Raw genomic sequence first — 25,919 nt, 5'->3', positions numbered from 1 at the left:
TTTTTACAAACTTTGCAAAACTGGCAAAGTTCTCATTTCCTTAGAGTTTAGGGGTGTTGCATGACTGCCCAAAGATGGCTTTTAATGTAGAGCACCCCTAAAATGATCCCAAATTGTTGGAGAATAGCGTTCTGGAAATAGATACAAAGTGCTTTTATTATTTTTATTTTAGAATAATAAAAATAATTTTATATTTTTATTTTAGAATAATATGACATTGGTTTTGACATCTTCAGTAGAGGTGAATTCTTAAATATACATAAAATGCTTTATATAAATAGCAATCGCCAGTCAAACTTACTGACTGAGATAGTTCATATATAAGGGGAGGTATGCTTGGTCACCTTGGAAGTTTGCAAGTGGTTTTCAGATTTGTAGTTTCAGTATCTTCACTAATAAAACCCCCCACCTTGCTGTTTTACAACAGAGTCTCATCCATGTCCTCCGAAACCAGATCCTGCAAAGAGCTTGTCCAGTTCTCTCAACAATCTGACTCCTGCTAAGTTCACGCCTGTCATTAATAATGGGTCCCCGACTATCCTGGGAAAAAGAAGTTATGAACAACACAACGGAATGGATGGTAAATATTTTTCTGTGAAACTTATATTGTCTATATAGGCTTTTTCTTCTGTCCTTTCGGTATACAAGGAGATTATTTAAAACTATAGTCCTTTATATAAATTCCAAGTTTCTTATTCTTTAGGGAGGTTATTTTTTTCCTTTTGTAAAAAGTCACTTGTCCCATTTCTCCTGGGTGAGACACATGATGATGATGTGTACTGTCTGGGCAGTGCACACACATAAAGCTGCGGTGCTAGTGGAACTCTGCCTAGCTTGACCAACCTTGCAAATGGGATCGTGAAGGAGGAACTTGAGTTTTTAAATGAGTAGTATGAAGAAAATCTGAATAGCTTTTTCCAATGATATTTCCTTTTTCTTTTGAGGTTTACAGCTTTTTAACCTGTAGGTAGTAGCTGTGCAGTTCCAGGTGGCTTTGTAACGTGTGGATCACCTGGCTTTCAGCAAAGCTACCAGAGGCTGCATGCCATTGAGAAGGGCTGCTTAGCTGAGGGAGGCAGACGTGCCAGATCTGGTGTGGCACAACCTTGCTCCTGCCTTGCGCAGAACCAGAGCGTTGGCTTTTGTTGGCCCTGTCACTGAATACCTCTGTGTCGTGGAGTTTGGGCTTCATCTCCTCAAGAATAAAAGGCAAGGTGAAGGTGTTTGAAGTGGGATAGACGCAGGATGTTCCTGGCATGGACTCCAGGGCTCTGATCTGAAGAGTTGCTCTTGCCTGAGAGTGTCGGGAAAGAGAAAGTGCAGTCTTTTTCTCAGATGAGGAAAAAAGGGTCTGTTCAAACGGTCTTAACAGGAGTGAGAACACAGCAGGTAGCTCTCCTTAACAGGGGAAAGGAACAGTTGGTTTAATGTTGACTCTGAGCAGGGAGGGAGATACAGAGAATCTTTCTCATTTCTTACCTTTAACTTTATATGTGGCTTATCTGAAATATAATTACAAACATTTGATAGCTTATTGTTTGTGTTTTAACGTTAAGAACTTTTTAAAACTGCTGCTGTTCAGGTTGCTGATGTGATGTTTTTCTCTTTTCTGTTCACTTGTGCTCTATCAGGCAACATGAAGAAGCGCCTGTTGATGCCTAGCAGGGGTAAGACCTTGAAGCTGCGCTCAGCTTATGCTAGGAGAGTGATTTTTAGTTTCATCTGCTGGCTTATCTGTGCTTTGTGGCTAATGAGTCTGTGTGCACCTTCTGTGTTGATGTCTAAGTGTTCCTTGGGTAACCATTTCCACCCATGGTTATGCTGCTCACCTTCCAGGCTTTTCACGTGCAGATGACAAGTCATACAACCGTGCTGAAGACATGAAGTGCTATGTTCAGAATTGATTCCTAATTCCTCAAGTTGGCAGAAAAGTTTTCTAGCAGTTTTGTGAAACTGCTGAAAGCTGTGATGGTTGGTTTGAAACTAGGTGTTGTTTCGCTGTTTGACTTTTAAAAAATCCAAGTTTCATGTGTCCTGAACTACTTTAAATTCCCATTGACCAAAAGAAATAGAAGACAGTGTTCGCATTGAGTCCCAGGTTCAAACATTTCTATTTTCCACTGTGAGTGAACAGTCTCACTGGTGAGAGACTGTCTGTATCTTCTCTACTTGCACTAGAAACGGTTTTTAAAGTTTCCACAGGCTAAAAATTAATCTATTCTGGCTACTGAATAGACCTCAGAATCTTTAGTTTGTGATAGTGCAAGAAACGTGCATATGATGTCACTTAATCAAATTCAGTAGAATGGACCAATAGTTAAGATACAGAAATGTCACTGCAAGACAGGCAAACACAAAAACTTAAGCTTACACGTTACCATGAAATGGCCCATGCTGCATGCCCTGATGTTAAGCTTTGTGTTTAATGGCTGAGACAGTGGATGACTGTTACCAATATTTACATGCATGCATATATAAGTGCATGTGGAGAATACAATAAGAATGAGGGCAGTGATCTTTCTACTGTCTTGCTCTCTTTGGGAATTTATACCTCAGTTTTGCGTTGCTGAGTTTTTAATGTGCTTTTTAACTTTTGTGTTTTGGGAAGAGTAACAAAGCTCTGCTGCCTCGGTCAGTTTGGCTTCCTCAGGAGCTTTGTCCAGTAATGAGGGATGTAGGTGCGGAGTAGCTCACTGAACTTCCACAACTCCTAGTGACAACCTGCTTATGGGCATGCCTGCTGCTCCCTCCTCAATGTCCTCATCAGCAAAGGGACTGCTGAGTCACTCAGCAGATGACACACTTCTGAAGCTCTGAGATGTTGTGGCCCAAAGGAGGGAAGTGGAAGAAGAACTGATGCTTCCCTCAGACTCTCTCTGCATAGAGCGCTGGATTTGATAACCTGAGACCATGTACTTACTGGAAATGGAGGATTCTTGTTTTAGTGTTTTAAAACATCTCTCTGCTGGTACACATACTTGATTAGATGCATTTCAGTCATAACTGTTGCTGGAGCAGTTTGCAAAAAGAAGATTTTGGTGAAGTACCTGTTCAGGCCACTCAAAATAAGTGTGTCTCTGAAGCATACATGGGCAGTTGTGCAGGGGCTGGTTCTCACCAAGCGCCTGCTGCTTTGTCTGCTCGGTCTGTTCTCAGCCAGCCACTGAAATACTTGTAGTAGTATTTGTTCTGTAACTGCTAGGTAGCGGCGTACGATTCAGTCCCAGAATCTGTTTACCTGCTGGGGTACTGAGTGTTAACTGGAAGTTCTTGTGAGCAGTTTGGCTTAAACTCATTGGTTGAGATTTATTTGTGAATGGAAAATGTTTGTCATGCTGCAATTTCAATATCTGGAATATTTTCTGACCCTGGGTTGCTGGAGGCTTTGCTGAGACAGAGAGGGAAGGGAACCACCTGCAAGGAAACCAGTTTTAAAGACCTTGGATCAAGCTCTGCTGGGCACAGGGAAACGGTTGTTGGAAGTTTGGTGGAGCTATTTCTGGCCTGGAGTCAGTTTGTGTGCCAGTGCACTTAGCACTGGTTCCCAGTTACCTTGCACGTGTGCTTGTAAGCTTTGCTCGCTCTGGGCAAGGCTAATGCCAGTTTCCTGTACCATGCCAGCACTGGGAACGTGGTGCTGAGACTTCTCCTTGGCTCTGGGTGGAGTCAGACAGGCTTACTAGTTTGGGGGGCTGCTGGTGGGAAGGGAGAGGAGGAGGTCAGAGGAGAGGAAGAGCACGAGTTGTGAACTGTTGTGAAGAAGGGTTGAATGGCAGCAAGAGTGATGAAGCCTTGTGAGCAAGATTTAGGAGCCAATGAGTTAGTACGAAAGGACTGAAATAAACCCATCTATCCAGAATGACTGATTTTTTAATTAGAACTGACCTAAAATAGAAGAAAAAGATTGATGAGAGTAAAACTGAATTGTTATAACCAGTCAGATTCTTCATTTACGTAGCTCCTATAGATACTATGGGAAATGGGTGTGGAGACTTTGTTATTTTTATGTTTTTCCTCTCCCCATAGTGATACGTGGTGGCATACTGGCTGGTTTAGGTCACTGCAGGAGTATACTGCATAGAAAAGCTAGTGGTAAGACAACTGAACGAGGAGACTGAAAATATTCTTTCTGCACAAATTTAAGTGCAGGAAGACACTTTATCCACCTATGCTGCAATAGTTTCAAGAACTTGCTGCAGTTACATAAATTATCCAGGGATTTTTCTGTTTCCTGCTGATGTGCTGTGTTGGTGGTACCTGGAAGATACCGCATGGTTTGGACAGGTCACTGTGTCAAAGTCTCTGATACATGACAGTGGACAGCTAGTATGATGGGCTTTAGCTGAAGTCTCTTTGCTGGTGCCAAAAGCCTTTTGGGTCTGAGCTATTCGTAGGGGAAGTATGTATACTGTAAATTATGGCTGATTGTTGAGCTGATTGCATGTGATAAGTTTTTAAGGCTTTCCTCATGGCCAGATCTTAAAGCAATATAAAATCAAGAGATTGCTTTGCAGGGAATGAGCCAACTAGCAGCTAGTATTTTTGCTTAGTGTAAAGCATTAAGATCCATGTTTATACATGTATATTGGTGGCTAGGTTTCTAAGGCATTTAAATTCCTATGCCACCTGCCTTCATTTAAAATTAGGCTGTTTAACATTGCTGAAAATTGAACTGTTCATGTAGGTTTTTGGGTGTTCCTTCAGGCAGCACTGCTGGAAGATTTTCATCTGAGGCTCTACGACCCCTTGGTAGATGACGATTAGTGGTCAGTAGTTGGAATTCGGCCCTCAAAAGTTAATCAGTGAAGTTCCTGCATAAGTGGAAGCACTGTACCTAAATGTGCCCAAATGATGGCTGAGGGTGGAGGGCTGGAGATGGAAGACCACCTAGTCTATGCACGGATGTGGGTTGGTCAGGTAGGACTCTGTGTGAAGAGAGATAGTAATGGGAAGCAAGGAAAGACTGGGAAAAGGGGAACCTTGATGGTGAGGTATCAAGGAGGAAAAAGAGACTGCTGTTAGCGGGCTACGGCCAGAACTAGTTGAAACTAATTATGGAAATGTTGGTAATTGCTGAACTTTTATAAAAGTACTTCAGAATTGTCCTTTGGAATTTTGTTTTTTACTTTTTTTTTTTCTCTTGCTACTGTAACTCCAGCTAAGAATCTTTAAATTTTCTTTTTCTGAATCATCCCTGCTTAACTGTGGAGAGCTGAACTTTTTCAAGCTTTGCATATGATTTGTCTGGCCAGGCATGTAGAGTTTTGACTGGTGCTTGAATTCCAAGAACAGGAAAATGTTCTTAATCTCCTCTCTCTTCTCTCCCTCCACTCTGTTTCATAAGAAGGGTGTAGTCCTTTCATCTGTTTTGTTTTCTTCTTCTCCTTTAAATGTCATTGAGGCATCATTAGGTAAACAGTGCCCTGCCCAGCTCTCCTTCAGTATTAGGTTATCATGAACAAACTCCTGCAGATTCCTATTTTTGGAGCATGGAAAGTGCATGGAGTCTCATAAGCTGTCAAGTACAGTGAGATGTTAGAAATTTATTAGCTTATTGCTTTTTCATTAATGTTCTGGAGCTTGACTGACAATATTTGCCATGAAACCTTCTCTAGACACGTACAGAGAGCATGTTTTATGTTCTGGACCCTATTTACTTTTTTTCCTTACAGCGATCCAGTATGGGGTCTATGCAAATTCCTACTGGAGGAGGGGAGGGACTGTTGTTAGAATTTTTCCCCCTCTTTCACACCATGTTAGCTTTCATCTAATCAAATTTGTTTTTCAGGGTCATCACATGCACTCTAAAATTGGCAGAAAGAGAGAGAACATGAATGAGTAGCTGAAATAAAGGGAAGGCTTTTCCCAGCAACAAACTTGCATTGATAAAATGGTAGCGGATCGTACGCTGAAAATTGGAGAGGGTTTATAGAAGAGCCATGAAAACGATGAAGGGACTGGAAAACACACTGTATAATGGAAAATGCTTTTATCAAAGTGGAAGTTGTAGATGTTTGTCTCTGCTGACAGGAGCAGCAGAAGTGTAATAATAGAGGGCTTTTTAGTCTAGCCAGGAATGGAATAATGAGCTGCAGTAGCCAGAAGGTACTGTAGAAAAACTTTGGCTGGAAACAAGCTGCAGATTTTTGAGTGAGGTTAATTAACTGTTGGAATACCTTGCTTCTGCTACTGGGGATTTCTGTACCAAAGTGGGATGTCAATCTAATTTAACGTGTTCTGGTTCATTGTTTCTCATCTCCCTTTGGGGAAATGTGAATGAACTCCTAGAAATTGAAGCATTCATCAGCCTAGCATGGCATTAGTTTAATTATCAAGAGCGGAAATACTGTTCTTGATCAAAAATGGCTGTCGAGGTGGGAATATAAGGAAGTTCTCTAGCATCAGCTATGTAGGTGACCAGACTTACCTCAAAGGTTGTTTTCTGGCTGACTTAGACCTTGCAGAAAATTTGGACTTACCTGTATGCATAAGTTGTGTTAAAATTCTACATTTAGTGGCCCTAGCTGCCCTTCCAAAGTCAAGGATAACCAGCCGAAGGAAATCCATCCATCCAGGAATGACTGTAAACAGCAGGGAGTATTGGTCCTTTCGTTAATAATGTGTTACGTGGGGTGCCTGGGAAAAGTCCTGGCTTTAGCTGTTGATATCCGGACCAGTGTAATGCTGACTAGTGTCAAGAGAGACAATGTTCAGTGCTTCTTAAAGGAATGACTGTTTCTTGCCAGCAGCAGCACAGCTGGGAAGAATGACAAGTTGCTTGAAATGCTTTTTGGAGACCCCAGGAACCGTGTGCCTGTGCAACTTCCTTGCTTTAGATTATATGCCAAAAGTACAGATTATTTTTGAGAATTGTAGTTAGCATTTTGTATTCAGATGTTACATATAACTTTTTTCACTCGCCTTCAGCTTAGCTGTGATACTGTGATTAGTTTCTTTTGGTGTTACGGAGAAAGATCTGGAAATCAGGAGGTGGGCATTATGCTCTATGGATCAACTAGGGAAAACCATTTTGTTTATGAGGGATGGTATGGAGTAAGATGCAAATGTTGATTGAAGGAGAAGAGAATGCATATCCCAGGGCAGCGGCAGGGAGCGGGTGTAATTAATATGACAGGAAATAAATGCATAGCAATGCAAAGGCAAAATTGCAAATGCTCCTGCTAGTACAAAGCCTGAACTTGTAATTAAGTGGAATCTGCCTGTATGATACATATGATATATACACACACACATATGTATATATGTATTTGACCTGTAATACTCCCAGTTCTAAGAACAGTGAATAATTCAGTGGTTTCTAGTTTACATAGTTTGGATCACTAAAGCAGTGAGGCGCATGGTTTTGTTGTCTCTTTAACCACTTAGTGTGTTACAGCCAGAGCAGAATATACCGTGATGCTTTTTTTAGGAACGTGAGTGGATAGTATTTATTGACTCAACACCAAGATAGGTAGCAGCTCTCCATCCTCAACGTATTTGTCCATGGGTAGGTACTGACTCATTGTAGTTGGATGTCACTGCCCAGAAAATATTAGTAGAGTCCCTGAAGTAGTCTTAGCAGAAGGTACAGCTTTGCATGAACAAACATGTCATCTGTGAGGTACTGTGAAGCAAATTAATGTGAACTGTTAGACCAAGCATTTTAGGAAATACTGTCCAGATCCAAGGAGGTTAATGTGCAGGGATTAGTGGAAGGAGGCTGCTAATGAACCACAACCTGCTCATACAAAATTAAAGCTCTTTGTGGAATCTCTCATTTGGAGTTACTGTTTGTTTAATGTTGTCTTGGTTTATCTGTCCAACAGAGACCTGTGATCACTTCTGTGTTTCATTACAACCAAAACAGTCTGTTTCTGTATTTGTTGCATGGGGCTGGGCTACTGTATTCTGAACTATGTGTATCTTTCCTTTTTTTAACCTTAAATCTTTTTTTTCCTTTTCCTTTGCCAATCTTGGTAGGAACTTACTTAGGTAAGTAAATTGCAATTTTAACATTGTTTTTCAGTAGAACAGAATTTTAAGAAAATACTAGTCTAGGTGGTGTTTGGTACAATTTATGCTCTGTTCTGCTTTTGTTGCACTTGCATTCCTGAAAGTTGATAGCCTTGATTGTTAGAAGGTGAACACTCAATCCACTCACAGCGGTAGCACGCTCTTGGCAGTTTAAGAAAGAGAGGGGTACTAAAGCATTCTTACAAGCTTGCAAAAATTGTATGTGTCAACACACAGAGAGTACTTCAAGTGAACCTGTAACTTGGAAGTGAAATCCTTGTTCATCAAGCCTCATTCATGCATGCATTTTTATATTTTTTTTCTAGCTTGCTCACAAATGTGGTACTGTTGATGTTTTTGTTACTGCTGGGAAGGATGGAATCCCAGGAGGAGGATTACTTTTGGAAAAGGAAAATGCGTATGAAGAGTGTATGGATTTTTGAAAGCAATGTATTTTAGTATAGTAAACTTGCTGGTTGTGAAAGTTTGTGTTAAATTCTTTACGTTTATTGTGACTGAAGACGTGCTTATGAATGTTACTGCGTATTGCATGTTCTGCATGATATTTCTCTTTGGTAAACAGAAGTTAAAACAAAATACCATCTGTGACTAATTGCTTGATGTCCTGATTGGGTTTTTAAAAAAAAAAAAGGGGGGGGCCAAGAAAAGAAAAGATGTATTACGTTAACATGAGATGAAGGACCCATATTTTTGTGTGTGGCAGATATACTGACAATTGGTTCAAGTAAATAATAAATGTAGCGGCTCCAAGTTATGTCCAGTGGCTGGAAGCTGGCTACTCTTCCTCCTCGGTATCAAGGGTCAGCTCTGCACAAACTTACACCGAACTGTGAAATGGTCTGTAAATACACGGGCAGTGTACACAGGCTGGACTCGTGGGGAGTGGGATTGGATCAGCAAAGAGCATGCATGTCTACTCTCAGGCTTCCAGTGGGACCAGACGTGCTGGTTTGCTTCCCATCAGGAAATTAGATTCCCCCACTCTGCTCTGTGTTGTCGGGTGCCAACTATTCCCTACTGCTGCAGCATGCTCTTGGGGTGCTGCTCTAGTTGCTGCAGGAAGTTTGGGGATTCTCTCATGTTAAATTTAACACAGCTGAAAGCATTAGATTCAAATGATAGGAGATCGTGGGGAAAGAAACCGGTTGGGTGTCTGAGAGGTGGTTCCCCCCCGTCCCCAGAAGATAAAGCTGCACAGTAACAGACTTGTGCTCGCTGTTTGTGATATTCCTTCCCCACCTGCCTTTTGTGGGGGTGAAAGTATGTTCATCTGTGGCTTTTGATACTTGAATGAAAGGATCGTTAGGCATAGTAACCTGCTGCGTCTGGTTTTGAGCCAAAATCTCAGTAATTGTGCTTCGGCTTGAGGAGCACTTCTGAGGTCTTTGTCGCTAAGTTGTGGGGAGCTGAGGCAGCACACGCTGAGCATGTCGGTTAATCTCTGACTGTGATTAGTTGTTTTCTTGCCATTTCAGTAACAATGTAGAATCGTCTGAGGCAAAGGACATCAATGCTTATCTGCAGACATACCTTCAATTTACCTTGTCTACATTTTATCCATTGAGACTTCCTCTTTATTTCGGTGTATAGAGGAAACTTTGGCAGGAGTTGAATGGGAGGAGATTTTGTTGGGCTTTGTGTTTTTTCCAGTGCTATGGAAGAAACATTTAATCTTGAGTTTTCAGAATACATTTCAATTTCTTTGGCTGCAGAAGAGTGGAAGATCTACTTAGATTTATGGTTGTAGACTTTACACTTTGTAGTTTTAAACGTTTGGTTGCCTTTTTTTGTTTGTTGGGTTCTTTTTCCTTATTTGGAGGAGTTTAGTGGTGTTTCTTATGTGGAACTATGTCAATTCAAGCAGTTAGACTTTAGATACCATCGAAAGGAATATTCACACTTTCTACCCTGTGGCTTCTCTAGACATCCCTCCCTAAAATGAAGTTAAAGACAGGTTTTTTTCCTGTAGAGGAGCTGCCAGAACCTTGTTGGATTTTGCTCCTGGTTTATATTCATATGCTGTCCTACTTTTTTAACCTGCTTTTGGATGGATGTGTGAGAGAAGTTTTCTCTCAAACCTTGATCTGTGAAAATGGGTCAAGCACCTCAGGGAGAACTAAGTTTCATATGGTGAGTTACCTACCTGTACCACTCCTTAGCCAGAGACGGAGGATTCATTTAGTTCTTGAGAGACGCTTGTATTGCAGACCTCATCTCTTGCACAGAAGCCACCAAAAACTTTTGGGTGAGAATCCATTGTTTCCAGTACAGATGCATCCTGTTGACTTGACAGCTGTTCTGCAATGGCTTACAGATGTTGCACTGTCTCTCTGCATCTTTTTGACTGTTGTGGGTAAAAAATGCTCATTTAATAGCAGTGCTTCAGCTGCATTGTGTGTGTGTGGGGGGTTTAATTGCAAACTGAAGCTAGTCTTTTTAGTGTCTGTTTTTAATATTTATTCTTTAAAACTCCAGTTATCAAAGCGTGACTAAAGGGAAAATTCACAGATAGCTAAGATTAATATGCTAATCAATACCTTATTACTGTGACAGCAAGAGTATAAATTGTATTGAAACTAACTTTGTGTCTAATTTTGCTGGAGCAAAAAGTTGTCTCAGGCAACTTTATCATAGAAGTTACAGCTTCGGGGTGAGGTGTGTCCCACTTGTAGCCACTGCTTCTTTGCTGTTTCCGGGCTCTGAAGCTTTGGGACTCAGAGTAAGTAGCAGTTCTGCTCAGCCTTCACTCAGTTTGTGTCAATCTTAACATCTCTTCTTGCTGTGGAATATTCTGGGTTAATTCCGGTGCTTAGGGATAGCACTGTTTAGTGTCTGGTTTACATCCAGCGATCGTCATCGCAGCAGCCGCGTATCGGCTGCTCCTGTAGGCTAGTCTTTTCTGGCATCAAGAATGTTCTTAGCACAAGAAAAGAGCTCATCTGGAGTGTGGTTAAAATGAAATGTGTGGCTTCAATCCAGGGACTAGCATCAGTTGATTTACATCTCCTGGAGTTCCTGTGAATGGAGAAAATGTTATCTTTCTGTTATGGAAGGGGGAAAGAAAAGACAAGCACTAGAGCCCAGCTCTGAAGCCAGCAGATTCAGGTTGCATCCTGCTGGCTGTGCTGTTCCCCAGCATCCGTGGAGTTCTTTGTCCATCCCTCTCAAATGGCTGCTCACAGCTGTGTTTTGGATGCGATTGCTGCTCCCGTGTAAAAAGGAGTGATTATCTGGCGCCTACGTTGCTTTTGTCAACATCCAGAGTTTGTTACTGGTCCTCTTGCTTGGTGCCTGGTACATCTGTTCTACATATTTGATGGAAATCTTTTTGGCAGCTATTTCTTCATCTCTGTGGATACTTCGGCACAAAAACGCTGCAAAAATTGAAACTGTGTGCATTCATGTTTGAAGTAGTAAATGGCATACCTCTATACAGAGTGGAAAATGCACTTGATATGCACTGTTGATTTTAATGTGGTGGTGTGGTGCTCAATGCTCAGAAAATGTCCCCTGTTCCGCCTTCCTCCCTCCCAATACGTTGCTGTGCCATGGGTTTCCTGGCATACTTGCTGTGAGTACATTGTGTTTGGTTTTACTAAGGAGAATCTCAGGGAATCTGTTGGAGTACAGACCATGAACTGTAAAAGCTTATTTTTGCTGGATTCTTTAAAAAAAATTGCTGTTTCATCACAGCTTAACTGGCTAGCAATGGGAAATTTCAAGTGTCAAACTGGGAACCTGGGAAGCTTGCTATAAATGTGAAAGCAGAATTCATAACTTCTGCAGCCAGTGACAGCATTTGCTGATGCCTGCCCTGTAGTACCTGTTGGGTTTGATGTGCTGACATTTTGGTTCTCAGCCAGGACGGGGCTGAGAAGGATGACTTGGTGCTCTGGTGTTAATGAAACGGTGTTTTCTGGGAGCGTGCATCTTAGAAAACTAAATGGTGCTAATAAAAAGATTGATTAGGTCTCCCAGCCCATTCCATGCCATACCCTGCTGCCTTGTAGCAACACATTGTTCTCTTATATCCCAAGACCTCTGTGTGTTCTGCAAGGTCTCATGTATGTACAGTTCAGTACATAGCTATGGCAGCGTGGCAGGGCATCGGGTAGTATAGCAAATAAGCTGGTAAAATCAAGGCATTGTGCTCGGTGCTTTGTGGTGCTGTTTGTATTACTGGGGAAGGGCTTTTGTGATAGCTGGAGTCGCTGTGCTCTGTGACTGATGGAGCTACGCCTGTGGAAGTATTTACTTGTGGTAGGTTCAGCAGATACAGTCTGTTTGCTAACAGTGTGTAGCTAACGTCTGAGCTTGGAAGAGTTCCCTGGGGATCCAAGGATGACAGGAAAGATTTTATTTGTTGCTGTTCTTGACAGTGTGTAATACCTTCCACTTTCTCCTTCTTGATGTCAGTAAGTTCCTCCAAAACTAAAACAGAATGCCAGATTTTTCCCAAAAATTGAGGAAAACCTCAGATCTGAAAGAGGAGGTGTGCTTTTAGTGGTAGTTTGAAGAAAGGTGTGAGTAAACAGAGAAAAAGACTGAGTGACCGGAATGTGTTTTTAACTTTGGGGCTCTGCTCTTCAAACCATGTTGTTAAGGAAGCTCTTTTCTCAGTTACCTTTCTAGGAGGGGAGAAGTTAGTTTGGTAGACAACTCTTGTTTTAGCAAAACAACACAGTTGCGATCATAGCTGCGTGTGTTTTGATTTTGTACTTTTTTCTGTCTTGGAAAAGCAATGGTCTTACCAGCTCTATTCTCTTTCCTGTTTGTTAGGTCTGCCTAACCACGGACAAACCAGACAAATGGTAAGAGAATGTTCATTTAACCAAAACAGGGAAAAGAAGAATTATTAACCCACGCTAGATAGAACACCCCATTAAACCCTAGTGTTTCACTTCCGTCTTTGCTGTTTGCAGCTGGTCATACTTCCCAATTAAATTGAAAATTTTTTTTAAAAAGTATTATTTTGGTGAATATGAAATGTTGAAGTGGTTAAATTCAATTTAAACTTCAAATCTATCTATCTATATAAATGAGATTCTGTTTTGAATGGAACATTTTGTTTCTGCTCATACAGAAACTGAGTGGCTGTTTATAGCAAAGTTCTGGGATGTGTTTCTAGGTGGAATGTGTTTCACTGAAGGAGGAAGGTTTAACTGATGGAAGGGTTTGTTTGGAAAACAGTTTCTTTTTTTCTTTGTTATTTTTTTAGGAAGGTGGTGTGCAAGTTGTCTGCTGAGAATGCTTGTTCTTTATGTTCTCTTTTTTTTTGAGTAAAAATGATTCCTAGCCTTTCATCCATTATGCTGAGTTTTATCAAAGGACAGAAGCAAATAGCCAGTCTGATTGACGTGTCTCTGGCAAAATGCTTTCTCATTGAATTCACCTCAGTGTGAAGGGGCCAGCGCAAAGGCTGTGCATCACTTTCCCCCTTACGCATGACTTATGGGAGAGAACTTCAAGCATAAATTTCCTCCCCCCCCCCCCCCCCCCCCCCCCAAATGATCTTCTGGTGTTGATAAAGCGGAGCTTGCCTCATTAGGTGAACTGCCATGCCATATTGGTGTCAGTAGAGTCACTCTGACATGGGTCAATCAGCAGCAGGTATGACTGACGGTCACTGAGTGGTGATCACCAGCATTATTCAATCTAGTAATGCTCTTGGATAGTGTGCAGTATCATGGGGGTAGGCTATAACGTGAGCATGCTAGTCTGCTTGTAAGAGCAAAGCATTCATTTGGTTTGTTACTAGAGCATCTGATATGAAGTGGTAAATCGTATTCCTCGAATTCAGCTTCATTTCTTGTCACTGAGGAGACTGGCTACTTGTTTGTGTCTGCTGTATAAACCAACTCAGTGCAGTGGGAGAAATCTGTGATGACCTAACACTTTTTAGGTGTTTTAGGGTAAAACCCTCCCTGAACTGCCTTGATTTCTGGTTGCTTGGTAAAGTGTGTTACTGAACTGAAAATTAAAGGTCCACGTTTCAGGATGTACTATTTGAAATGGATTGCTCAGTGCAGGTAGAGAAAAGGCAACCTAGAAGCACAGGAGTCCCCTTCTAGGTATTTCCAAGAACTCTCTGGAGTTGTTCACTTGCGTATGTAACATATATGGAGAAAATATCCTTTGCAACACTAATGAAAGGATTTTCTTGGAGAAATCTGGAGGGGGTTAAAAAAACCCAAAAAACAGAAAAGCTTTTTATTTGAAACCTTTTCCTTAATAAACTTCAAATATAAAAGCAATTCTTGAAGTATTTCAGTGGTCTGTTGTGGTGCTGAAGTTGTCTTGTATAACATGGAGCTGGGCAACTGAGAAATTTAATTGTTATTGCACTTGTATACAGCAGTTTTAAAGAGCTTAGGATTTTAAAAGGTGGGATTTTGTTTGTTTAGCTCTAAAGCCCTGATTTTCTACAAGAAGCAGATCTTGCTAGCATAGTTGATTAAGGCTGGTCAAAAAAAAAGTCATGGATCATTTTTTGTTTTCTCTTCAGATAAAAATGAGATAGATGCAAGGTTTTGTTGTTGGTTTTTTTTCTTGGTTGGCAGACTGAGGTCTTCCCTTTCTGAGTCAAAGTATTAAAATTTGGTTGAGCTTTTGCCATAACCGGACACTTGAGGACTTGAGTACCTCATGTCCCCACCTTTCCTTTTGAGGTGGATCTCCCAGGCCAGACATCCCTCATGTACACACTCAGTTTTCCATTTCGTGGGCAGAAGGGGAAGCCTGGGTGCATCTGGGGAGATGGTCTCACCTCAGAGGATGACCTGCTGTATGAAATACCAGAATTAAATTTCTACTGGGATGTTTTCTGACCAGCTTTAATTTATTCATATTAAATTTTCTGAGCCCTTATTTTGCATCTTTTCTGACTTGTCCAGTGTTACTGATTTCAGTGGGATTTCTCAATGTGCTAATCAGCGGGAAGAGGGGCAGCAGAACTGGACTTCAAGGACAGCTGCATTTGCGAAGCTTAATCCTTTGCTCCCTTTCATCTGCACCTCTCTTAATAACAGCTCCTGTTTTTTCCAGTTGAGTGGAAGGGGGCTAATGTGGGTCTGAAAAATTAAACCTGTGTTGATTCGCAAAGCAGATGTATTGTATATGGGAAATCTGTGGTGTTAAATGCTAAAAAGATTTTATGATGAAAGCTGCTGAGCTTTGTAGTTCTAGATTTGTTTTCAACAACATATTTAATATATCGTTAAATATTAACCTTCCTAGAACAGAAAGGATATGGGTAAGTTTGGTACCCCAGAATAACTGTAAATTCTGATTTTTATATTTGATTTGCTGTGTAGCTAGATTTCCTTCCCTGAAATCAATAGAGTTGCTCTAGATCTATGGTAGTAGCTGAAATCTAAGTCTTATGTTCAATCTTTCAAACTTGATGTCATCTTTCAGACACAAGCAACAGATTATTGGTAATGCCTTCCATTTTTTTTTTATCTGTCCTGTCGCTGGAGTATTTGCTGTCCTATTGTATACTGAAGGTGCCTGACTTCTACTGCTTGTGGACAATTGCTTTTATGTGAATTCTGTGTTCAGTCGTGGGCGAGAGGGGATATATTTACCAGAAACAAAAACTTTAATTGTCTTTTCCCTTGAGTGCTTATCACATGCTGCTGCAGGTTTGTTCGAGTCTGTAATTGTATTTTTTTATGTATCACGTTAGGGACCAAGCCGAAACTTGCTGCTCAATGGGAAATCATACCCAACAAAAGTCCGATTAATTCGTGGTGGATCCATGCCTCCAGTGAAAAGGAGGAGGATGAACTGGATTGATGCACCAGACGATGTTTTTTACATGGCCACTGAAGAAACCAGGTAGGAAACTTGGTCTTTTCAGAGGATTTAAGGGGAGAGCTTTTGATTTGTGTTCCTCGTGGGTGCTGCAGCTGATTTTGTGGTTAGATAAGGATCCCTTCAGCAAATCTGTTGCTACAAACTGAATGCAGACATCACTGCTAGTGTTGAGGTGGATAAAAGCTGTGGTACACCTAATTGTGTCTGATGTGCTTAATCATGCACTTGTGTTCCAGAGAAAACAGATTCTTCTTCCAGAGCAGTTCCTATAAGAGATGGGCAATAAGAGGAGGAAGACTGCGGTGGGGAGTTCACCTGGTTCAGACCCATAAATGCCTTTGGCAGTCCCACCACAGTGTCTCAGTAACAGGATAAGGACCTTCAGGCGCATGAGTAATGCTGAGGAACAGAGCCTCCTGTACGTGGAGCTCTGCATGCCCTCTTGCATGCCGAAGTCTCTTCTGTTACCTCTCAGAACGTCTCCTTGTGTGTCTGAGTACTGAAACCACAAGTGACACGGGGTTTCTGGAGGCTGAGTTGCCTCGTTCCGTTGGTGGCTTATATTTACCAGCAGCAGGGGTGAAATTTAGCCTTGCAGTGTCCATCATCTTCCTTTTGTGGTACTGCTTCTGCTAGTCCTTCTTGTTAGCCTGCCCACAGGATAAAATAATAACAGACACCTTCCTTGCATGAGTTTCACTTGAAATAAACTGTTTACAAGCTACATAATAAAGAGCTGTAGAAGTTATGTGGCCTGATCCCTAAAGGAAAGCTTTTGTGTGTGTATTCCCAGTACCGTGTTATTCCTAGGAAGGGAGTACTGCTCCTGGGTGCAGTGAGAAAGGTAGAGACGTTTGCTTGTGTGGTTTCCTCCCAGGAACTTGATGCCTCTCCTGGGTAACCTTGAAGAGGGTCAGAGCAAAGCCGCAGCCTTGCTTTCCAGCCCTCTCTGCAAGCAGGGGTGTTCTCTGGCTTTTGTCTGTGTCTGAAGCCTGGAGTTATCAACACTTTCAGTATGGGTGCCCCAACAGGCAGAGCAGCACTCGCCTTTCCCTCTAGTACCTAGCAGAGGTGGACGTGGGAATTACTGGATGGTAGCCCTTACAAGTGAGGAAGAAGGCGAGGAGTTTTGAGTATTTCATCCCTTCTGGTACTACTAAATTTGTCACTACTCCGAGTATTCATTTGTTCAGCATGAAGTGCATAGTCAGTCCTGACATCCCCAGCCTCCTCCTTAGTCTGCAAAGCATTTCAAGTGTCAAGTGACTATTCTGTGAGCCTAGTATCAAAGATGGGCTTCGCAGATAAGCTGAGACTGGTAATGTTCAACATGCTAAACACTGATCTGTTGCATCACCAGAGTTCAATGCAGGAATCCCCCCTGTTAGAAAAAACATGAAATGAATCTGTGTCAGACTGGTTCCTATGGACACCTTTAATGCAACTGTGCATTTCTCACCACCTTACATCTTTACCTTATCTTTCCCTTCTCCTTTTCTGTTCCTGCAAGACGTCTTGGAAGTAAGCTGTGGGATCCCTTATATAATTGAAACTAAAGTGAGAGAAGTATTTAATTTTCAAGGGAAGTGGTAGAGAGGTACTGGGATCCTGTTACAGACCTTCAGTTCTGGCAAATTCACATGCCATTGCGGATGTGGGGTATGCAGTCTCTAATTCAGTCCTTGGATGCTCAAGGCTTATTTCGTAATCTTGCATCTACAAACCACTTGACATTTTTATCATCCAACCCACAAGAATTACTGCAGGTCCGTGGTAGTAATGTCTCAGTACTACTACAAGGTCCCGCCCTTTGATCCGTACAGAACAGTGAGAATATTCAAGTGTGATGTTGGTCATGAGAACAACTTACTTAAGGGCACAGAATTATCTGGTCATACAGAACTACTGACCAAGGCAGGAAAGATCAGTCCCACAGCAACCACCAACGCAGAAATCGTAGTGCAGTGATAGACATCAGCTCAATAAGACCTTATCTCTTCCATTTTAAAAAAAACAAGAAAGAAAGAACGGGCTGCTTTGTCTGACAGCCTTGCTGCTTAGCTGACTGATGAGTGCTGAAAAGAGATGTTTGGCAGCCTGCTGAAAAGCAGGGAAGCCTGAGCGATGTAGCATTGTAAGTGGCACGGGTTTTCTGTCGGGCATTTCACCTCTAACTTTTCCCTGAACCATCTGCTGCATTCCAGTGTCAAGAATGTAAGAGTTGTTTGTGAGCGCTGAAACAATTTGAGCTTTGTGTTGGCTCCCTAGCAATCAATCTAGCAGCAATATCTGCATATCATCCTCCAGCTGAGGGGCAGGCTGTGTTTTCAGTCACAGAAAGCAGGTTTTCGTAAAGTTTTACACCCCTCTCTCCTCCCCCTCTTGTGTGGCACTGTTGAGAACAGTGCTAGAAAACTGGATCGCTTTGAGGGAGCAGTTTGAAAAGTTTGTCAATTGAATAAGTTTTTGAATTCAAGCCTCACAGTAAGGAACTAGGGATTTATAATTTATGTAAGTGGAGGCAGCGAGTGACCTGATCAGAATCTAGAACTGCTACGAGACGTGTTTCTGATGGCAGCGTGTCTAATTGAGCACATGCAGATACTGTGAGAAGCTCCACTGGCTGAAAGTAGATCAGCTTCAGCTAAGCGAGTCTTGGAAAAATCATCACATCAAGATTGTATTTTTTTTTTTTCTCCCCACTACCACTTTTGCACCCTGTTCTCTCTTCTCCCCAGCCTGTGCCCTTTCAATTTCAGAAGACACTGGAGAACTGGGGACACTGAGCAAACAAGAGACATGTGTCTGTGTCTGCGAGCTCTATGTAGTAGCAGGCTTGTTCTGCTCGGTGGGCAAAAAAAAAAAAAAAAAAAAAAGCAAATGAAGAGAGGACCAAATCTTACCAGAGCTGATTCAAAATCTTCAGCTGAAGTTGTTGATTTGTCAGTGCTGTTGGTGGGGAGGGTAAATTTGGGGGGCAGTACATTGACCAGTTTCTTCTATGAATGTGTCTTGTCCGTTCTTTTTTTCTTTTTAAAATGAAAAATTTGGCCCTGACAACGTTGAGTAACCAAAAAGTATAAAAATTCTCTTTGGGAGATAGATGTTTGAGTTGTGGACTGTAAAGCCATGTGGCTGCCCTTCCTCTAGTGCAGTATCGTGTCCCTCACAGTAAGTTAAAAATCGTTAAGGTGGGAGCCTCTAAGGGTAGGCAGTGCTTCCTTATCAGACCCTCCTTGTTGCCCCAGTTCCTGAACTCTGAAGGCTGTGTGTATCATGGGTACTGGTAGAGTACTCTTGTGAATATTTATCACTTTCCTTTTTAATCTCTATATGCCTTTGACCACCACAACATCCTCTGGAAATTAATTCCTCATTTTGATTATATAACACATTTTTCATTGTTGCTGGTTTTTTCTTCTTGTTTTGTTTTGGGGTTTGGTTTTTTTTTTTCAATTTTTAGGCTACTTCCTTTAGCTCTAAACGTGGTGTTGACAAAAAGAAACCAGTAATCACTCTGTATTGTCTCTTTCTATCTTATTTTGCTAACTTGAAAACTTCAGTGTGTCCTCTCTCCATTCTCTCTCTCTCTTACTTTCTCTCCACATGGAAAACAACGTCCTGCATCTGATAAGACTTGTTGCTAGTCTTGTAACCTAAAGGGACACTCTTAACAAATGCAAGACGTGAATATTACCCATTTCTAGGTTGGGGACATGCAGTGCAGGAGAAATAAGAGGGGGAGATACCTTGTTAGTGTTCCCAGTGGAGGGGGGAAGGCTGGTTCACTGGTTAGTGGCCGTCGTGGGGCTCCCCTGTGGCAGCTCAGCCTTGAGCCCCATGGGAGACCAACTGTTGCTGGCTTGTGCTCTTAGGGGTTTCTTTTGAAGAGGCAGCTGTGTGCACCTGCTTGGGGCTGGGGAATGGCAGGGAGCTCTGCGAGAGACGGATTAGCAGGCGGGGAAGTGACCAGCGTTGCCAGAAGAGGTTTGGTTTAACTTGGCTTTGTAAATTCCCGCAAAGCTGCCTGCAGCATGTCCAACCGATGTGTCTGTGTGCATCAAACTAAATTAGTGGTATGGAAACTGGCTGTCACAACTATTTCATGTGTTTATATTTACAGCAGTAGATCCTGGTCCTATGAAGCTGGACCAGAATGCCTTCTGCTCTGCAGGGGAAGGATTCTGGAACAGAGAATGCAATTTCCTCTTCATTGGCGGGTTTATAAATCAGAAAACAAAAGTTCCCTGGGGAAGATATTGCTGAAATAAACAGTGTCAGCCCATCCAGTTAGTGAGCAGCCTCTGCCTGTGCAGGCCTGGTTTCACTTGGAGAAATTGAGAAACCTACAATGCTGGTCTCTGTAATAGGTTCCTTTCTTCCTTACTGTCTGCAGGAAAATCCGCAAGCTGCTTTCCTCCTCCGAAGCCAAGCGAGCCGCCAGACGCCCTTACAAGCCTATTATCCTCCGGCCCATCCAGGCAGTGCAGCTACGCCAGCCCATGAATGATGAACCCATAATCATTGAGGATTAACACACGCTGAGCAGCTCTCCGGATGACGGTGGATCTGCCCGAAAGAATCTCTCCTCCAATATATACTTGAGTTTCTATGGCTACAGCATTGAACTAACTGTTGAAGAGAGGGAACTGTTGAGGAACTGTTTTGCATCTTTTAAACCCTTAAAAGGAACTCAGCCCTGCTCTGAGCCTCTGACCACAGACTGCTCTCTCTCGCGCGCGCTCTCTCCTTCTCTCTCCTTTCTTTTTTCTTTTTTTTTTCTTTTTAATTTTTTATTTTTGGTAGCCTCTTTTCCCCTTTGCTTCTACCCCTTTTGTAGACAGGGGAGGGAAAGTAAGTTTAACTTATTAAGAGAATGTGGACTAGTACTTTTTAGCTTTGTTTCCTCTTCCGATGTACGAAGAGCTAGAACCCTTCATTTTGTGACTGAGCTCTCGTTGCAAAGCCGTTTTTACGAGGCTGTGTTGTAAGATTTTTCTTTTCTTTTCTTTCTTTTTTTTTATTTGTGGACGGTGCCATTTTTTATTTCATTTATATTATTTCTTTTGTAGATAAATTTCCAACCTTTAACTGATATTTGGAAATAGGAGCTGAAAGCCAGCCCCAGGTTCAGCCAGTTTTCTTTGGTCCTGTCCCTTATGTTTTTTGGATCATTTTGCACGGCCAGTTGTGCTCATGCACAAGACAGAAACAACTCAGGCTGAGAAAGGAGTGAGCTAAGAACTGAAGAACCTTGCAGAACATTACACTGACTTTGTGTGCAGTGGAGGCCAGGCTACCAGAATTAGGTGTCCTTACTCTAGTCAATCCCTGGGAGATCTGGCCCGTGGCATTTTTCCCAGTAACCAGCAGTTTGCGTGCTGCCTTCTCTCTGACATCTGGAATCCTACGTGCTGTTATACCACCAAGACGCAGCAGTAGGCCCAGCAGTCCAGCAAGTGTAATGAATTGCTTTGCTCTGGCTCCAAGAGTCAAGTACACCAATGCCCAGGGACATTTTGCTTAGAACTCTGAACCTGTTTGTGCATCAGTGTTTTTGGACACATCTCTCCCAGGACGAGACCTGGTTTCTCTTTAATTGCATTACTGTATGTTTCCCATTTTGAAGGGAATTTAAATTACAGCTGGGTTTTCATTTGAACACATTGTGTCTGAACTTAAGTGTTTTTTTCCCCCCCTTGACATTTCTTGTGTTTGAGGTTTCTTGCATCTCTTGAACTTCTTATGTATTTGCAAGTCTGTATAGTTTCTTTTTCATATGTCTCCTCATTGCAGTGCATTTGCCGAATGCCCTGCTTTGTTTTGAAAGGATGTAAACTATCATTTGCAACTTGTGCTGATCTGTACATGTACCTGCCTCAAGCAGACACAGCATGTAATAACCCCCAAGTCATTCCATATGTGTCAGCAGTGAGATGAGCCAAAGTTGTATTTGGGTTATCACAGTCCAACCGTGATTCTGTGCAACTCTGCTAACCCACCGGGTTAGACGGAAAGGAATCCCCACAAAATGAAAACAATTCAGTTAACTTTACTTAATAAACCTGGAAAGTGAGCTTTTGTGAAACATCTGCTTTTTGTCTCCTCTTCTGAAACGGCTGCCAAGGCTCAGGGTGCCATCTGGCTGGCGCGCACGCCTCTGCGCTCCTTCCTTCGCATCCCAGAGCTGTGTTCTGCTCTCAAGTGTTTGCATAACTGCGGCGTGTCCCTGCGCTGCCAGTGCCGTTGTGCTGTGCAGGGCGAGAGTCATTCATGGTTTGATTCCCCTCGTACGCGGTTTAAACATTCCTAGCGCTTCAGGCTGTGACTCCCTCCCTCCTCCTTTTAAATGCCGCAGCAGATGCAGCGCTGGAGCTCTGAATGAGCCTTTTGTCCGTGGTGGCTCATGTGTCTTGCTGGTCAGGGGCATGACTCTGGGAGAGTGAAATCCCTGGGGTGAGCAGCCGAACCTACTGACGTTTCGCTATTTCTACCTTCGCTCCTTACTGGGATAAGCAAAGCGGGCTCAATGTTCGGTCTTATTCGCCGCTCGGGAGTGGTAAGATTTACTCTCTGGCTGTGGGCCGCTGTGCAACTTAGCAGATGTTGTAAGTGTGTCCTACACTGCTGGTCACGTTTTCCTATCCATAACTTAAAAGCGGGACGGGAGAGCCGTTCCTGAGGGATGTGCTACGTAGGAAGGGCACCAGGCTCGCTAGATAGAAAGCCTGCAGGCTGCATGCACCGGTGCAGGACTGCTCCAAAGACCATTGGCAGTTTTACTTTGCCGCCATCGATCTGTAGGATTAATCCTATGTCCGTAGGAAATACTGCCAACTGCAGGAAGGTTTTGTAACACTTGATTTTTCTCTCTGAGCGAAAGCTCTCATAGGGGTTTCTTCCTGTTGCAAAAATGAAATCTGAAGAGATCACATTAAAAAAATCTGTGTCTAAATTGGCTTCAGCCCCTGTGCAGTGGGATTGGGAGCTGATGCCTGAGCCGTAGCAGAGGGCCGTGGCGGTGGGGGAGCTCCGGGGATGATGCACTTTGGTTATCGGTGGTCGAGCTAATGCTGGGACCTGAAGAGCTCAGAGTAACCACCTGGGGGTGCCAGCCCTGCAGTTTCCAACAGCTCAGAGCTTGCTTGGAGCGGCTCCAGAGATTACTCTGGGAAGGCGTCTGGGCAAGTATAGAGAAAATCCTGTGCTGCCCTGACTTTGAAGGATCCTTTGCGCATCCTTTAATGTGGATGCGGTTTTGCAGTGTATGGTAGCAGACTTCACTGCCTTGTGTTTCGCTGGCTTCTGTCCAGCTTGGGAGGAGGAGTTGGAAGATGCCTTTGGCAAAAAAAGGAAAAATACCGGCTCTTGGGAAGCGCTGAGGGAATGGTAGGTCCCACCACTCACCTATCTAAGCCTGAGCTGTCGCTCTGTTAAGCCGGCTGCCGTCACTAAGCTTCTCCTACACCAACCTCTCTTCCTCCTGCTGAAAACTATTCACGTTCGCGTGCTGACGCGCTGTTGCTGCCAGGATTGCCTTTGTTTATTCCCCCTCCTGCTGTAGAGCCTTATAAAAAAAGAGGTTTGTACAGCTGGGACAGTAACTAATGTCATTGTCCCCTCCAACCCCTACGTCCACCTAAAGAGCCCTCAAGGTTGGAGGGGATAAATCCTCATGGGAGTCGCAGTGAGAGATGCTGGGCTGGCGTTCGGACGCGTTAGCTCCGTGGTGTGGAGCCTGGCGTTTGGAAATAACTTGCCTGCCCGGAGCAGGCCGCTTCTACCATGCGCGTCTCCGGTCCGTAGTAAATTTTACTGCAGGCATTTGGATATTTTCCCTTAGCCGTGTGTCCCTGGCATGCCCAGCCTTCCCTTGCTTTTCTGCCTTGCAGACGTGGGAGCGAACATGTCACAGGCTCGGCTCCCAGCCCTTGGAGAAGGCTGGGCTTCATGCTCACGTGGATGGAGCGTGCTGGCCTCCAGGCTTGCTACGATGCTTACGATTTCACAGGCTTAAAAGTAGCAGGGAGCTAACAAAACAAATCCAAACATTCCTACAATACTTCATGATACAATTGTTCTGTTACAGATTTTTTTTTTTTTAGTTAACTTTGGAACTTTGGGGTTTTTTTTACCTTGCATTTTGTATTTTACCAGCTTGTTGGTAGCAGCTCCATGTGATCTCTGTTTTTGATGCTGTAACATGATGGCAACACACCGTCTGCAACAGTGCTGTTGAAATAGTGTGGAAAAAAAGCAAAGCATGACCAAAACTAACAATTCTGGAACTCGCATTCCTGCTGTGGGAGGTGAGCTGTAACTAGGATGCTACTGTAGAGCTGTAAAGCAAAATACACGCTGAAATTTCCTTTGAAATGGAAATTTGGAGCCCGTGCCAGCTCTGCTGCGGGCTCTGGCTCTCGGTGCAAGCGTTACACAAGCCAGACCTCGGGAAGCCGGTGAGTCTCTTTCGGATGGCTAGTTTGCGTCACGGTGGAGCTGCTTTCCACCGCCGAGGTAGGAGGTAGGGCCCTGGAGGAGGAGGTGGCAGTTAACCTGCTCAGACGCTGGCGTGGGCTCCCGATGGTGTGCGGAGTAGTGGTACGGGAGGTGTGCGAGCCTGGGGGGTGTCTGGGACGAGCAAGAATAAAATCTTCTAGTGGATTTTGACTGGCAGGAGGAGGAAGGGTTTTGATAGTTACAGAAACTGGACCCCGCATCTCTTCTGGTTTTCTTGATCCATCAAGAGGGCACAGGCTTAAAAACACCTTTAACTTAAAATAAGTGTTGTCAGCAGTTTTAGAGGGAGAAGTGGGAGATCACTGCAGAAAGACAAGCCAGGGCATGACGATCCTCTCTAGCTGGCTTGCTAACAGCTCCATTTGGTTGGGTTTTTTTCCCTGTAAATGTACTTTTTAGCCGATACTTTTCTAGGAGACCCTATGAGAGCCAACAGTGATGGGATCCGCCGTGATCTCCATCTGCAGGATACAAACACGTCTGGGGCGTGTGTGGTCTGCACTGCCCTCCCCACGGGGGGAGGCTGGCGTGTTCCCCGTGTCCTGGGGGCTGAACAGGAGGGTTTGCCCTGCTCGGCCAGCTTTGAAACCTGGTGAAAGACACTGATGATCACGTTTCCGCCGTGCAGGCTCTCAGGAGGGGGAAGCTGTTGCAAGAAAAGGCACGTGGTAAATTCAGATGAGCTGTGGGGCTGAGGGCTTGTCCCTATCTCCTCTTCAGCCTGGAAGAAAGTCAGGCAAGGTCAGGGCTGAAGCACACTTGATTCCTGCCCTGGGCTTTGTGAGTTCATTCACCGCATTCCTGGAGTGAGAGTAACATAAATTCAGCATCTTTCTGTGGACAGCTTCCTCCTCTCCCGCCTGCCCAGGGACTCTCCACCTGGATCCAGTGCTCCGCAGGATGCTGGCAGCGTCACGGTGAACAGATTTACAGGTCCTCGCCGGAGGATTTCAGCCAGGTCTTGCTTGTTTGGAGATTTTCCATCCGAGCGCTTCCGGCAGGAGTGAGTTTGTTTCCCCACTGCCTGCATGTTGGCCGCCCCCGTGCAGCACATAAGAGGGGAGCGTGCGGACATGGAGCCGAGCAGAGTGTGTTCGCACGCTCATTTCCCTGCGTCCCAGGAAGATGCCCGTAATGTCTGGTGGGGACTGGGGGCAAACCCATCCTAATGGGTGGGTCTTCCCCCTTGTGCTGCCGGAGGAGAAGATGGTGCCGTGGGCACACTGCAGGACCCACGGGGCACTGGGTTACGTGTGTTCAACCCCATCCCTACCCCAGGAGCTCGCCAACGGCTGTGTCCTGGAGGTGGCGTGCACGTGGAGCACAATGAAACCTGGGCAGCCGCTGCGCACGCTCGTCCTGCCACCGTGCCAGCCCCCGACACCGTATTGCCCCATGGCCGGCCTGACCTCTGGCCACAGGGTGTCCGGGAGGGGCCACGGGATGGGGAGAGCTTAATGACAAACTGCCCTGCGGTGCCTCGCGCAGCCAGGAGCTGAACTTTGCCACCAAAGCCTGGCTCCGAGCACAGCCCATCCCTCAGGATA

The 25,919-nt window shown here is 43.8% G+C and overlaps 1 protein-coding gene across 2 annotated transcripts in view; it reads left to right on the top strand.

The window, feature by feature from the left end:
- The window catches only part of MTA1 (metastasis associated 1), an 87,116-nt gene extending 65,174 nt beyond the window's left edge, over positions 1 to 21,942 (top strand). The window contains exons 16-20 of one of the 2 annotated variants that reach the window (XM_075760225.1): positions 428 to 580; positions 1,632 to 1,667; positions 12,814 to 12,845; positions 15,722 to 15,873; positions 20,249 to 21,942. In XM_075760225.1, coding sequence (XP_075616340.1) covers positions 428 to 580; positions 1,632 to 1,667; positions 12,814 to 12,845; positions 15,722 to 15,873; positions 20,249 to 20,387 — 512 coding nt within the window. In that variant the 3' untranslated portion in view covers positions 20,388 to 21,942. The remainder of the gene's footprint in view (positions 1 to 427; positions 581 to 1,631; positions 1,668 to 12,813; positions 12,846 to 15,721; positions 15,874 to 20,248) is intronic. The other variant, XM_075760227.1, reaches the window with a different exon arrangement.
- Positions 21,943 to 25,919: the final 3,977 nt, after the last annotated feature.

This window comes from Balearica regulorum, chromosome 8 (assembly GCF_011004875.1).
Source record: "Balearica regulorum gibbericeps isolate bBalReg1 chromosome 8, bBalReg1.pri, whole genome shotgun sequence".
NCBI classification, from domain to species: Eukaryota; Metazoa; Chordata; class Aves; order Gruiformes; family Gruidae; genus Balearica; species Balearica regulorum.
The sequence above is the reverse complement of the archived record's forward strand: the minus strand, read 5'-3'. Positions and strand labels throughout refer to the sequence as shown.